This window comes from Hemitrygon akajei, chromosome 3 (genome assembly GCF_048418815.1).
Source record: "Hemitrygon akajei chromosome 3, sHemAka1.3, whole genome shotgun sequence".
NCBI lineage: Eukaryota > Metazoa > Chordata > Chondrichthyes > Myliobatiformes > Dasyatidae > Hemitrygon > Hemitrygon akajei.
In genome coordinates this window covers 96003994-96017884 of record NC_133126.1, presented here as the reverse complement: position 1 = coordinate 96017884, position 13891 = coordinate 96003994, and the positions used below count along the sequence as shown (strand labels likewise).

Genomic DNA, 13891 nt, shown 5'->3' with positions numbered 1-13891 from the left:
ACCCTCCATACCAACCTCTCTCTTTCCTACTCCCTTCCCTCTGAAATTCTGTATCTCTCTTCACCATTCAGTTCCTCCCCCAGCGCTCTCCCCTACCCTCCCTCCTCATCCAGCACCTGTTCACCTCTCTATCACATCCAATTGTGCCACCTCCATCACTCTCCACTCTTGTTCCTACCCCACTACCTCTTCAGTCTCCCCAACTGAGTACCCACTCTTCCTTTTTCTCTCTTTCAATCACTTTCTCTCTCTCCCCCCTTTTTTCTATCTCCCTCTCTCTTTTTCTCTCTCCCTTTCTCTCTTTCTCATTCTTGCTCTCTTTTATCATTCTCTCTCATGCTCTCTTTCTCTATCTCTCTTTCCCTTCCTCTCAATTGCCTCCTTCTTCCTCTCTTTCCTCAATATGTATCTGATTGGTTTTCTTCACCTTCTGACAGCCCTAAGCAGCAAGCTAAGATGGCAGACTACTGCCGGACCATATTTGGAGATATGCTACTAACAGAGGCTTTGGAAAAATATCCAGTAAGTATGGTCTAGAGGGTGTGGGCTTGTAGGGAGGGTGTGCAGTGCTGGCAGGGCTGTTTGTATTATGGTGGCCTTTCACTTGAGTGGACACAGAATGCTCTGTGCTCCGCCTTCCACTTCTGGTCAAGTACTGGTGTTCTGTATCCGAAAATTTTAATTATGTACCCACTGGATAAAGAAAGCAGGCTGCTTGGCTTTCTGCAGCTTCTGCCGTTCACAAAATGTGAGGGAGACTGCTCTCCAAATCATTGCCTTCACTGGCACTTGCAGTATTGGTGACATTTACAGGGGGAGCTTAAAGTCACAGCTTTCACTTTCGACAGAACTTTGCTCTCATTGGAAAATATAAACCAGTTATTAAACATCGTTTAACAGGGCTATGAATTTCAATAGCTGTCCTAACATCATTTTCATACTACCTTTAACACTACGCTGTACGATAATTTCCATATTTCTCCATTACGCAATGCACATTATACACACCTGACCTTTTGAGACTGACTCTGATTACACATATGCTAATTGTTTAGACTGAATATTAAAATTCGCCCAACAAAGACAAATATTATTGTAATGTGAAATGTGAACTTTACAACAGTACTGGCTACACATAATGCAGAGACACCTTAGCAACAGGAAATGGCCTACTCCCTGCACCTATACCCCACCAGGAGGCGTGGAGGCAAACGGGTGGGGTGAAATGGTGGAACCCACATTTGAAGCACATCATCTGCCAGGTCTGTATACAGACTGTGCAAAGCTGTTAAGCTGGCATCATTTGGAGAAGTTTGCCTTTAAATGACAAACTGTAGACATTGAAAAACAGAAAATGTTGGGAAAACTCAGCAGGTCAGGCAGTTTTGGTGAAAATAGAAATGGTCAATATTTTGGGTCTGGTATTCTTTATCAGAACTGGGAAAGAGAGAGATAGAGAGAGAAGATAATTTTTAGTACGAGAGAAGTGGGGGGGGGGGGGGAGAAGTGTATCAAACAAAGAAATGTCTCTGGTAGGGTGTAACCTACATGTGGGTGTCATCTACATGTCCCCGTCTGCCAACTCCCCCCGCCTCCATTCTTCCTTCACCCACCCTCAGTCCACCAGTCACCTACTGGCCCCATGTTTCACCACTGCCCCCCGCCCCCCACGGTTTACACTGGCTCTCTTCACTCACTACCCCCAGTCCTGATGTGGAGTCTAGATCAAAAACATCGGCAGATACGTCCTCCCCACACCCCACAGTTGCTGCTCGACCCCCTGAGTTACTTGGAGATTGTTTGTTGCTCCGGATTCCAGCATCTGCATTCTCTGTGTCTATAGGAAGCTTCTTGGCATGTGTAATGTATCATAAATGTTCAAGTTGCAGGACGTGCCCAGCAGGGCTGAATTATACTGTTAGGACCCAAAATCTGAGCAAAATCATAATCATGTGCATGTCTTGTCTGTGGCAGCTGAAGCCTGGAGTTCCTACCCCTAGTCCGCAGGAGCTGATGGGCAAAATCCTCATTAAGAACAGGAAGAACCAGGTTTTCGATAACAGAAGCCAGGGAACAAAGAGAAGGAAGAACTTGGAACCAGCAGCTGGTGAAACAGTGAACATAGGTACAGTTTTCCTTTCAACACTGCCATTGATGAAGTGCTCATCGTAAATAGACTTTGGGGTTGCAAGGTTAGTGGTAAAGCTTTCTACTTAAACAGATTATACTATTTATATAGCAGACTGTTTTGGAAGTGCAGTGTGTGGGAGCTGACTAAAAGCATTGCGATTCATGACAACTTCAGGAAGTATCTGCAGCTCAAGAAGTTTTAGCTCAGATGAGCTGGAGCCTGAGATTTGGAAAATGTGATACAGCAGGAGGGGCAGGTCCCTTGCATTCTTTGTTCCAGGAATCACTCACATCCCTTTGATTAACTTAGATACTGATCAGTCAAGAGGAACAGGAGGTCATGACTGAAAGTGTGGTGGGCATGAGGACCCAGAGGATGGAGTAGAGAAGCCTCAGCCTCCACCTTTGTCCAGTGGTTTGTAACTTGCAGCCTGGGTGAATGAGAATAGAGTGCAGGCAATGAGAAAGTTGACTATCTCACCATATACACAGGTCATTCAAGTTCAGTCATTCAAGCGATAGGTGTCAGTAATTAGGAGAACAGATACTGTTTTCTGTTCTGTCACTGCATATGGGCTGTTAGGGAGTTATGTGACTATAGCAGAAGAACCAGACTTCAGTTCTAAGTGTTGTGACGGTGATCAAAGTCAGCAAAGAGACACTGAAGCTGGTGATATAGAAGTCTATTCATCACATTAAGCAGGTAGTCTCGTGGAGATACTTCAGTAGAGGCTCTCAAACCTAACAGTACATCACATTTTTATACCTTTAAGATCAATGGTATCAGCAGGTGATTCAATGCTGATTCAATAGTTTTTGATACCATTGTTGACTTAGATATTTTGGGTTGACAACTGGTTCCTTTGAGGTACATATATTTACAGTGGAAGCACATTGTAGTTCAGAACCTTTGAAGGTTTAATCGACTTTCGATTATCGAGCATAGATATTCTAAAAACTTCTGACGATAGAGAGCCGGATGCCCAAAATTAATGTTGTGTCTCTGCGTACACAAACACTATTGATTGCCTGTACCTGTGACCATATTTGGTATGCTAAGTGACAGCATCAGTCTGGCCTGCCAGAATCTCAGGGTTGTATATGGTGATATAAATGTTCTTTGATAATAAATTTACTTTGAACTCTAGTCACAATGGTGCAAATAACTTAGCCCATGTTGCCTGGTTTGATGCAGGCCAATTAGCACAACCCATTGTCTTAACGTTTGGTATGTGCAGACACAAACACCTTACGGTCACCATTTTGCAAACCATACTTCTTAGTCTATGGGCTTTTAACTTCAATTTACTGCTTATAATTTACAATAAAAACAGAAGACTACTTCTTGCTTGAATTAATATCTGCTATATTGAGAAAACTCCATAACCTGATGTGACCCCTAGACAGAAATCACTCCCAGGAAGGGCAAATGATCTAATAAAGTAAGGCAGCAAAAACGCCCTTCACTTTGGATCCCTTCTCCAATTACTAACCAGTCATGTCACTATGTGCATCTACATCTGTACTGTCATCCCTAACTGGCTGTCTACAAGCCTAAGCAAAGATGGCAATATAAAGTTCCAGAAATTCGATCACATTCTCTTCTTGGAAACTTTTGTCTTCTCAATATCACCCAGTCTTTAAAATGCAACTTTGTGCTCGTTGCTTCTTTCCTGCTGGCCCATTGTGGGTTACATACCACAATGTATGTGATATCTGATAGACAATATCTGATAGACAAGTCTTCAATTCAGATATTGAATATCTTCAATATCTGATAGACAAGTAATGGCTGTCAGTATTTACTCAGAGGGCAGGGTCCCAGCAAAGTACCTTTGTTTCAGATTCATAGGCAACAGTTCACATCCCACGCCACGACACAAGATTATCAGAATGATCTTCTCAACCAGTCTTTTTGATCGATCTACAGGAGGGGTTGGGGTGGTCTCTATTCAAATAGCTGCAAGGACCTTGCCCTGGTGTTACCCCCTCCCGGGTCGCTGGCCCAACCACTGAAAGAGCTCGGGCCTTTTGTGTGCACTCCACGTTCAGGCTGGGCTGACTGCCTTCACACACTGTGAGCAATTTCTCCTTTTGCTCAGTCTGTCCTGCCATCGAGGGTGTGGAATGAATGCCTTTGCCATAACTTGGATCTTTCCCATCTAGTTTCCCAATATATTTCTGTTCTGATCAATATCTCATCATTTACTTTCAAGGTCCAGCATTCATTACAGAATATAGTTATATTTAATGCTTTATCCATGGGTTGCTGACACTCTTGCTCTGTCTTCTTCATTCATGTTTCTCTTCTCTTTCATCTGTGGGTCTACCTCCATCACGTGTGGTCAGATGTGACACAGAAGGCTGGTGTTCATCACTTAGATTCTCTGTAATGACACTGTTAATAGATGGACTTGATCCCTTCTTCTGTCTGTGAGGGCGACAAGAAGATGAGTCATACTGTTAACCCGAGTCCAGTGTGTCCACTGGGTCGCCTCTGCACACAAACAGAAGCGTCACCTGTGGTCCTATCTACCTTGGAACAAACTCTGCCTATTCATGCAGTTCCTTCCCTTGCATGACTTGGTCAGCCAGCTATGGGAAAACTGTCTTCTTTCCCTCAGGCTCTCTCTGCTCAGCGCTATGTTGCTGCTGTTTTGCTCTGTGTTGACCCGGTTACAATGGCCCTTTACAACTCTGTATGATCTTACTAGATTGGTTCCAGTAGTTTCTTCTTCCTCCCTCAACCTGTGTTCCTTTTTACTCTTTGCCCCATGGACTGTGCACTCACTCCTTTCTGGTGTATCTTTACTTTAATTGCTCTTCCCTCTGCAGTCAGCTGCATCGCTTCCAACAGTTCCTGACTAAGTTTGACCTTTGGGACGTCCTGACATGATTTCCAACATTGCCCTGTGTCCTGCCCCTGCTAGGGGCTACTGTTCCTCCACGGGCCATACTGTCTGCTCTGGAGATCATACCTGTCCGCTGTTCCTGCTGAGTCCATGTTACTTCTGTCCCAGAATCTGTGATGACACCTCCTTACGCAGTGCGTCATTCCCCAGGACAGTTCCCTCATTGGTTGGGTACACCCAAAAATCCACAGGAAGCGGCTCTCCCTGAATCTCAAGTATGTGAGGCTTTACTCCTCTTGCCCTCACTGCTTCACCTCCTGCACTGGTGGGCAAGGGTAGATGGCCCTGTCTCCACTAACACGTCACATTGTCGGCCCCCTAATAAACCTTTAGTACATTCATGGCTGGCCAGTACTGGCAATGAAGGTTGCTGTCCTCACCAGCTCTATAGTCTGGTCGGCAATCAAATCGGACAGGGAAGGCATTGCTGCCATTTGGTGGGTGACTTTTACAGCTTTCTCTGGGAGGCCATAGCTGCAACAAATCATCTCCTTCACCTTATTGTGTTTGTTCTGACACTGTTTCTCCATGCCATGGTTACTGGGACACAAAGCAAGTGCTCTGTGACGTCACAGCGGCTACATTCACCACTGCCACTTTATGACTTCTCATCCTCCTCCTCTGATATATTTTCCCAGCCCATGATGGGCAGGGAAATTAACCTGGTCAGGTGTCAGGTCTCTCAGTGGGAGAGCATTACGGAGAGAGTAATCACAATTCTATCTCCTTTACCATAGCATTAGAGGGGGATAGGAACAGACAAGTTAGGAAAGCATTTAAGTGGAGTAGGGGAAATATGGAAATGAACTTGGAAGCATAACTTAGAAACGTATGGAAGAAATGTGGCTAATGTTTAGGGGATATTTGTGTGGCATTCTGCATAGGTGTGTTCCAATGAGACAGGGAAAGGATGGTAAGGTACAGGAACTGTGGTGTACAAAGGCTGTTGTAAATCTAGTCAAGAAGAAAAGAAGAGGTTATAAAAGGTTCAGAAAATTAGGTAATGATAGAGATCTAGAAGATTATAAGGCTAGCAGGAAGGAGCTTAAGAATGAAATTAGGAGCTAGAAGGGGCCATGAGAAAGCCTTGGTGGACAGGATTAAGGAAAACCCCAAGACAGTCTACAAGTATGTGAAGATCAAGAGGATAAGACGTGAGAGAACAGGAGCAATCAAGTGTGACAGTGCAAAAGTGTGTATGGAACCGGAGGAGATAGCAGAGGTACTTAATGAATACTTTGCTTCAGTATTCACTACGGAAAAGGATCTTGGCGATTGTAGGGATGACTTACAGCTGACTGAAAAGCTTGAGCATGTAGATATTAAGGAAAAGGATGTGCTGGAGCTTTTGGAAAACATCAAGTTGGATAAGTTACCAGGACCGAAGAAATATACCCCAGGCTATTGTGGGAAGCAAGGGAGCAGACTGCTGAGCCTCTGGCGATGATCTTTGCATCATCAACGAGGGCAGGAGATATTCCGGAGGATTGGAGGGTTGTGGATGCTGTTCCCTTTTTCAAGAAAGGGAGTAGATATAGTCCAGGAAATTATAGACCAGTGAGTCTTACTTCAGTGGTTGGTAAGTTGGTGGAAAAGATCCTGAGAGGCAGGATTTATGAACATTTGGAGAGGCATAATATGATTATGCAAAGTCAGCATGGCTTTGTCAAAGACAGGTTGTGCCTTACAAGCCTGATTGAATTGTTTGAGGATGTGACTAAACACATTGATGATTGTAGAGCCGTAGATGTAGTGTATATGGATTTCAGCAAGGCATTTGATAAGGTACCCCATGCAAGGCTTATTGAGAAAGTAAGGAGGCATGGGATCCAAGGGGACATTGCTTTGTGGATCCAGAAGTGGCTTGCCCACAGAAGGCAGAGTGGCAGTAGACGGGTCATATTCTGCACGGAGGATGGTGACCAGTGGAGTGCCTCAGGGATCTGTTCTGGGACCACTACTCCGTGATTTTTATAAATGACCTGGATGAGGAAGTGGAGGGATGGGTTAGTAAGTTTGCTGATGGCACAAAGGTTGGGGGTGTGTTGTGGATAGTGTGGAGGGCTGTCAGTGGTTACAGTGGGACATTGATAGGATGCAAAACTGGGCTGAGAAGTAGCAGATGGAGTTGAACCCAGATAAGTGTGAGCTGGTTCATTTTGGTAGGTCAAATATGATGGCAGAATATAGTATTAATGGCGAGACTCTTGGCAGTGTGGAGGATCAGAGGGATCTTTGGGTCCGAGTCCATAGGACACTCAAAGCTGCTGCGCAGGTTGACTCTATGGTTAAGAAGACATACGGTGCATTGGCCTTCATCAATCATCCGATTGAGTTTAAGAGCTGAGAGGTAATGTTGCAGCTATATAGGACCCTGGTCAGACCCCACTTGGGGTACTGTGCTCAATTCTGGTTGCCCTCACTACAGGAAGGATGTGGAAACTATAGAAAGGGTGCAGAGGAGATTTACAAGGATGTTGCCTGGATTGGCGAGCATGCCTTACGAGAATAGGTTGAGTGAACTTGGCCTTTTGTCCTTGAGGTGACGGAGGATGAGAGGTGACCTGATAGAGGTGTACAAGATAATGAGAGGCATTGATCGTGTGGATAGTCAGAGGATTTTTCCCAGGGCTGACATGGCTGGCATGAGAGGGCATAGTTTTAAGGTGTTTGAAAGTAGGTACAGAGGAGATGTCAGTGCTAAGTTTTTACGCAGAGAGTGATTAGTGCGTGGAATGGGCTGCTGGTGTTGGTGGTGGAGGCAAAAACGATAGGGTCTTTTAAGAGACTCCTGGACAGGTACTTGGAGCTCAGAAAAACAGAGGGTTATGGGTAAGCCTAGGTAGTTCTAAGGTAATGACATGTTCGACACTGCATTGTGCTGTCGGTTTTCTATGTTTCTGTTTCTATGATGCTATCAATATGCTACTGTTGTCCCAAAACCTACAACTTCCTGGTGGGCTGAGCTCAGATCTTCCTTCAGCATTTTCAGGAGCACTCGATCATTGCTCCCTGGATTGTCCAGCCCTGAGTATTGCTCATTTTCTCAATACTCACAAACAGCATAATCCATGGCAGGCCCATCGGCTCTCTGAACTACTGGCATGATCATTCCCCAGCTACTTTCACATCCCCAGGCCTCACTTCCCCCTTAAAGCAGCGATGTCTTTGTCCATGTACCATCCCATACTCCCTGGGCCATGCAGTCCCATAAATGCTTCAGGCATTTCACTTCTACCACCACGTGTATATCTTTTGGGTGCATCTAGCAAATTTCAATCACTTCTTCCAGCTTGCATCAGAATTCTCCATTCCCACAAGCCACACTAAGTGAGGCAGCCCAGACAAAACACTCTGCTTCCCCCTGGGGGTGAAGAGCTTGTGAGTGGTCAGAATCGGGGCCAAGGACTGTCGCGACTGCTCATTGTCTAACTTTAACAGGTGCCATCCCAACAGATGTACCTGGGTATAATTTCTCTCTCAAATATCTCCACACTGATTCCCATATTTATAAAGGACTAAACTGTACATGAAATCACTCTGCAGTCTTCCACTTCTGTGTCGCTGAACTCATGATGCCCATTGTATTGCCATTCATAGAAAAGGTCCATTACAAGATTACAAACTTATTCTTAAAACACACAAGCACACTCACAAGCAAGCATACTGTACCGCTATACAGCTTCCCAGACAGACACCCCGGTGTCTGAAGTCAGTGACACCTTTCACAACAGTCTCACCAAAATGCCCAAAGTGTCTGGTTCCTTCTTTGAGGTCCTCCATTGGTCGCGGCTGACCATGGATGCTGCGTTCCAGCGGTCTATGTGATACGCAAGCCAGGACAGTACGATATGAATCAGCTGCGTGGAGAAGGGGAGCCTGTTACATCTCCACGCAGCTGATGCATCCAAAGGAAAGGCAGAGACCGATACAGCTTGGTACCAGCAGTGTGACAGGAGTTGCCAGTCAGTGTTGAGCACAATGTCTGACAGTCCTGGGGCCTCCAGCTCCAAACTTTTCCCTTGGGGTTTACTCCCGAAACCTTCCCCATGAGTGGGTATACCTGCAAGGCAATGGAGCTTTGATTTCAGAGGTTTCCTTCTAAATGAGCTGGCAACCACAGCTGACAAGCCCCATCTGCCCAAATCAACTGGTTTTAAGGAGCCAGTGACCTAGCTTTGCCCCTTCTCCTGTCAGTAGAAATGGTTCTGTCGGGCTTAGTAGCCAAACCACACGTGACGGCCAGGAGCACTGGGTTGTCAGAGGCTGTATGAGACGCACTCCATCGAGAGCATTTAATAGGCAGTGGGAGCTCATCCCCACCACCACGCTGGCTATAACAACCTTCAGGAACCACAATACTTTTATGTCCAACAGTTCAGCTCTCCACAGTTTTCTTTGACACTTAGTGATCCCATGGTCATTTACTAAACAGATTTAAGCAGAGAATTGCTCTTAAACACTGACCTCCTCAGACTGTTTAAACACTCACCTCCTCAGACTGTTTAAACACTCACCTCCTCAGACTGTTTAAACACTCACCCCCTCAGACTGTTTAAACACTCACCTCCTCAGACTGTTTAAACACTCACCCCCTCAGACTGTTTAAACACTCACCTCCTCAGACTGTTTAAACACTCACCCCCTCAGACTGTTTAAACACTCACCTCCTCAGACTGTTTAAACACTCACCCCCTCAGACTGTTTAAACACTCACCTCCTCAGACTGTTTAAACACTCACCCCCTCAGACTGTTTAAACACTCACCTCCTCAGACTGTTTAAACACTCACCCCCTCAGACTGTTTAAACACTCACCTCCTCAGACTGTTTAAACACTCACCCCCCTCAGACTGTTTAAACACTCACCTCCTCAGACTGTTTAAACACTCACCTCCTCAGACTGTTTAAACACTCACCTCCTCAGACTGTTTAAACACTCACCCCCTCAGACTGTTTAAACACTCACCCCCTCAGACTGTTTAAACACTCACCTCCTCAGACTGTTTAAACACTCACCTCCTCAGACTGTTTAAACACTCACCCCCTCAGACTGTTTAAACACTCACCTCCTCAGACTGTTTAAACACTCACCCCCTCAGACTGTTTAAACACTCACCTCCTCAGACTGTTTAAACACTCACCCCCTCAGACTGTTTAAACACTCACCCCCTCAGACTGTTTAAACACTCACCTCCTCAGACTGTTTAAACACTCACCCCCTCAGACTGTTTAAACACTCACCCCCTCAGACTGTTTAAACACTCACCTCCTCAGACTGTTTAAACACTCACCCCCTCAGACTGTTTAAACACTCACCTCCTCAGACTGTTTAAACACTCACCCCCTCAGACTGTTTAAACACTCACCTCCTCAGACTGTTTAAACACTCACCCCCTCAGACTGTTTAAACACTCACCCCCTCAGACAAGTCACTGGCCACACAATAGGTTTGAAACGTATGCTTGACGAGCTCCCAAATACTGTGACTGTGTCTGAAGCCACCGGAGAGACATTGAGGCTGGTGATATCGAGGTCTTTATTCATCACAGCACGCAGGCATTGTCTCGAGACTCTACCGATACATCACATTTTTATACCCTAAGATCGTTGTCAACAGTGGGTAATTGAATATTGTGACCACGTTTAAAATACTAAGTGATAACATCCATCTGGTCTTCCATCCTGAACTCAAGTCACAGTGGCTCAAATAACTTAGCCCATGTTGCCTGGTTTGATGCAAAAGAATCCCATCGTCTTCACGTTTGGCACATGCATATTGCAAACAATATCTCGTAGTCTGGGAGCTTTTAATTTCAGTTTACTGTTTTTAATTTACAATAACAACTGAAGACTGCTTCTTGCTTGAATTAATATCTGACTCCAGAACATTCTTTAACAGTGGTTACCAAATTTCGCAAGATTTTCCAGCAGCTGCCAGATACTGCTCACTCCACCATGAAGTGTGAGTTGGCTGGCAGGTACCAGGATTAAGAACAGCTACTCATAGGTGGACAGTAAAGACCCAGTGTTGAGATGCAAGTGAGAATCAATAGATGGGCAGAGCAAACAAGGTGGTATAGTACTGCCCTCACTGCCATACAGATCAACACTCAACTCCTCACTGAAACACTTTACACCCTTTAGTTATATATATATCCCAAATTTCTCACTCTAACATGTTGATACACCCCTCACTGTAATGCACTGGTGTACCCCACACCCCTCACTGTCACCCTACACCCCGCACTATAATGCACTGGTGTACCCCACACCCCTCACTGTCACCCTACACCCCGCACTATAATGCACTGGTGTACCCCACACCCCTCACTGTCACCCTACACCCCGCACTATAATGCACTGGTGTACCCCACACCCCTCACTGTCACCCTACACCCCTCACTGTAATGCACTGGTGTACCCCACACCCCTCACTGTCACCCTACACCATTGTACACTATAATCCAGCCGACACCCTTCTCTGCAGCTCCCAGCCCTTCAGGAGTGATAGTTTTTGTCTTTGGATTTCTCCAGGTGAAGCTGAAGAAGAGCCGTGTGAAAACGAGGAGGAGCAGGACAACATTGACCAGGAGGATGAGGAAGAACAGAAGAAACAAGAATCTGATGAGGCATGAGTAAAGTCTCACTATTTATCTATTGATCTGTCTATCTACTCATAAATGAATGAATGAATTAATTCTCCATCAACGGACTGATTAAGACACAGTGTCAAGTCTGCCCTTTCATCTCTTTGAGTTGTGTCGCCCAGCAATCCCCTGGCCTGATCCCGGGACAGTTTACAATGACCGGTTAACTGACAAACCAGTACTTTGGACTATGGGATGAAACAGGAGTAGCATTAAGAAACATATGCAGTCACGGGGAGAATGTACAGACAGTGGCAAAAGTTGAACCTTTGGGAGGTGGTGGTGAGCTTTGGTAGGGAACTTTTCCCTCTGTGCTATTAGATCAGTGTTTCCATTGGGCTGATGAGATTATACCCTGAAGGCTGCTGCACACTTGTAAAATCTAGAAAGTTCAGCATATTATATTAGGGATTGGGGCAGGTGCACTGATTTAGTAGATGATCACGAGAATGATCCCGGGAACGAAAGGGTTAATGTATGAGGAAATTTGATGGCTCTGGGCCTGTACTCACTGGAGTGTAGAAGAATGAGGGGGGATCTCATTGAAACCTATTGAATATTGAAAAACCGTGAGTGTGGACATGGAGATGGTGTATCCTATAGTGTAGTGGTCACCAACCTTTTTAAGCCCAAGATCCCCTACCTCGGCCTTAGTGAAAGGCAAGATCGACCCTACTAAATTGATTAGAAAAGACCAGAAGTAAAATCCCACAACCCGGAAGTAGAAATAATGTATGTCCACCAGGGGTCATCATCCTTTTTTGCACTGCAGACCGGTTTAATATTGACAATATTTTTGCAGACCGGCAGACGGGGGGTGTGTTAAACGCGACCGGAATACAGCGATACTCAAAGGAGGTTCCTTATGTCCAGTCGATTCTGCAATTTAGTTTTCGCAGCTCTCGGCATTTAGCTTCTGTCCCGCTTGCTCACGATTTTTCCGCTGACAAAACTCAATGGGTTTGTCTTTAAGTGCAGGGTGCTTGGACTCAAGGTACCGAAGCAGTTTTGAGGGTTTTATTGCCTCATTAGACAGCCTCCCGGCCTCCCGCTTGCCTGCCGCCAGACGCCTTGGCCAGGTGCGGTTGGTCGTGGGTCGGGTGAGAGGACTAGGTCAGGGCCGGAGGTCCCCGTGCCAGGGCCACGGCAGTCGCAGTTCAGAGAGAGCGACTGACCGAGCGAGGAGTGCGAAAGGGCGTGCGCCCGCCCCCCCCGTAGGATCTATCTGCCGACAAAAGTTCACTTCAGTCGATCGCAGCGAGGTAGCTGCTCTGCTACTTATGAAACCCTGAGCCCCCATTAGGTCATCTGTGAATATTTTAGCACCGGGTTCCCCACGAACATTCGGTGTGCTAAACAGGTTTCGAGGTGGCACCCATCTGTCCGCGCTCCAGGCCAGTCGCAACGGCACTTCCCACCAGCCACGTGAGGCCGCCGGTTACCCAAGGCCAACCAGTAATCTCTGGTGTGAGGGTATCACTGTGGTTAGGTGACTGATGACCTGGTGTGCGTTCAAGTTCAACAAATCATATCGTTTCCTCGTGGCCCGGTGGTTGGGGACCACTGAAGTGCACTGTGTAGTCACGTGGCGGGGGAGCTACACACATGCGCACTGGGCAGAAAGAACGAAACTAAAATCCCGCAACCTGGAAACAATCTCTCAGCAGTATTTGTGTATTTATTTTTCATTTTTTTTCGGGATCCACTGGGAAAGTCTCAAAGATCGACCAGTCAATCGCGATCGACGGGTTGGTGACCACTACTATAGTGGGTGAGTGTAGTGGGCACAGGCTGAGAATAGAAGGATGTCCCTTTACAACGGAGATGAGGAGGAGTTTCTTTACCCAGAGGCTGGTGAATCTGTAAAGCTCATTGCCAAAGAGGGCTGTGGAGGTCAAGCCATTGGGTCTATTTAAATCAGAGGTTGATTAGTAATGTTATAGGGAGAAGGCAGGAGAAGGGTTGAGAGGGATAATGAATCAGCCATGATGGAATGGCAGAGCAGACTCGATGGACTGGATGGCCTAAATCCACTCCTATGTCCGATGGTGGGACAGCAGGAATAATGGAGCTCTGATCCAGCTGGTCATTCACGTTCGATGTGCTCTTCAACTGGTACAGTATCGATTCCTAATTGTTTACAGAAATTGATTTGTAAGTGCTACTTCTGGAAGTGTGATGGGGTTGAACTCTTTTGGAG

The 13891-nt window shown here is 46.0% G+C and overlaps 1 protein-coding gene across 1 annotated transcript in view; it reads left to right on the top strand.

The window, feature by feature from the left end:
- LOC140725227 (1-phosphatidylinositol 4,5-bisphosphate phosphodiesterase beta-2-like) overlaps positions 1 to 13891 on the top strand; it is a 158431-nt gene that overhangs the window by 61598 nt on the left and 82942 nt on the right. Inside the window, exons 13-15 of the mRNA XM_073040394.1 lie at positions 438 to 522; positions 1975 to 2125; positions 11579 to 11673. Coding sequence (XP_072896495.1) covers positions 438 to 522; positions 1975 to 2125; positions 11579 to 11673 — 331 coding nt within the window. The remainder of the gene's footprint in view (positions 1 to 437; positions 523 to 1974; positions 2126 to 11578; positions 11674 to 13891) is intronic.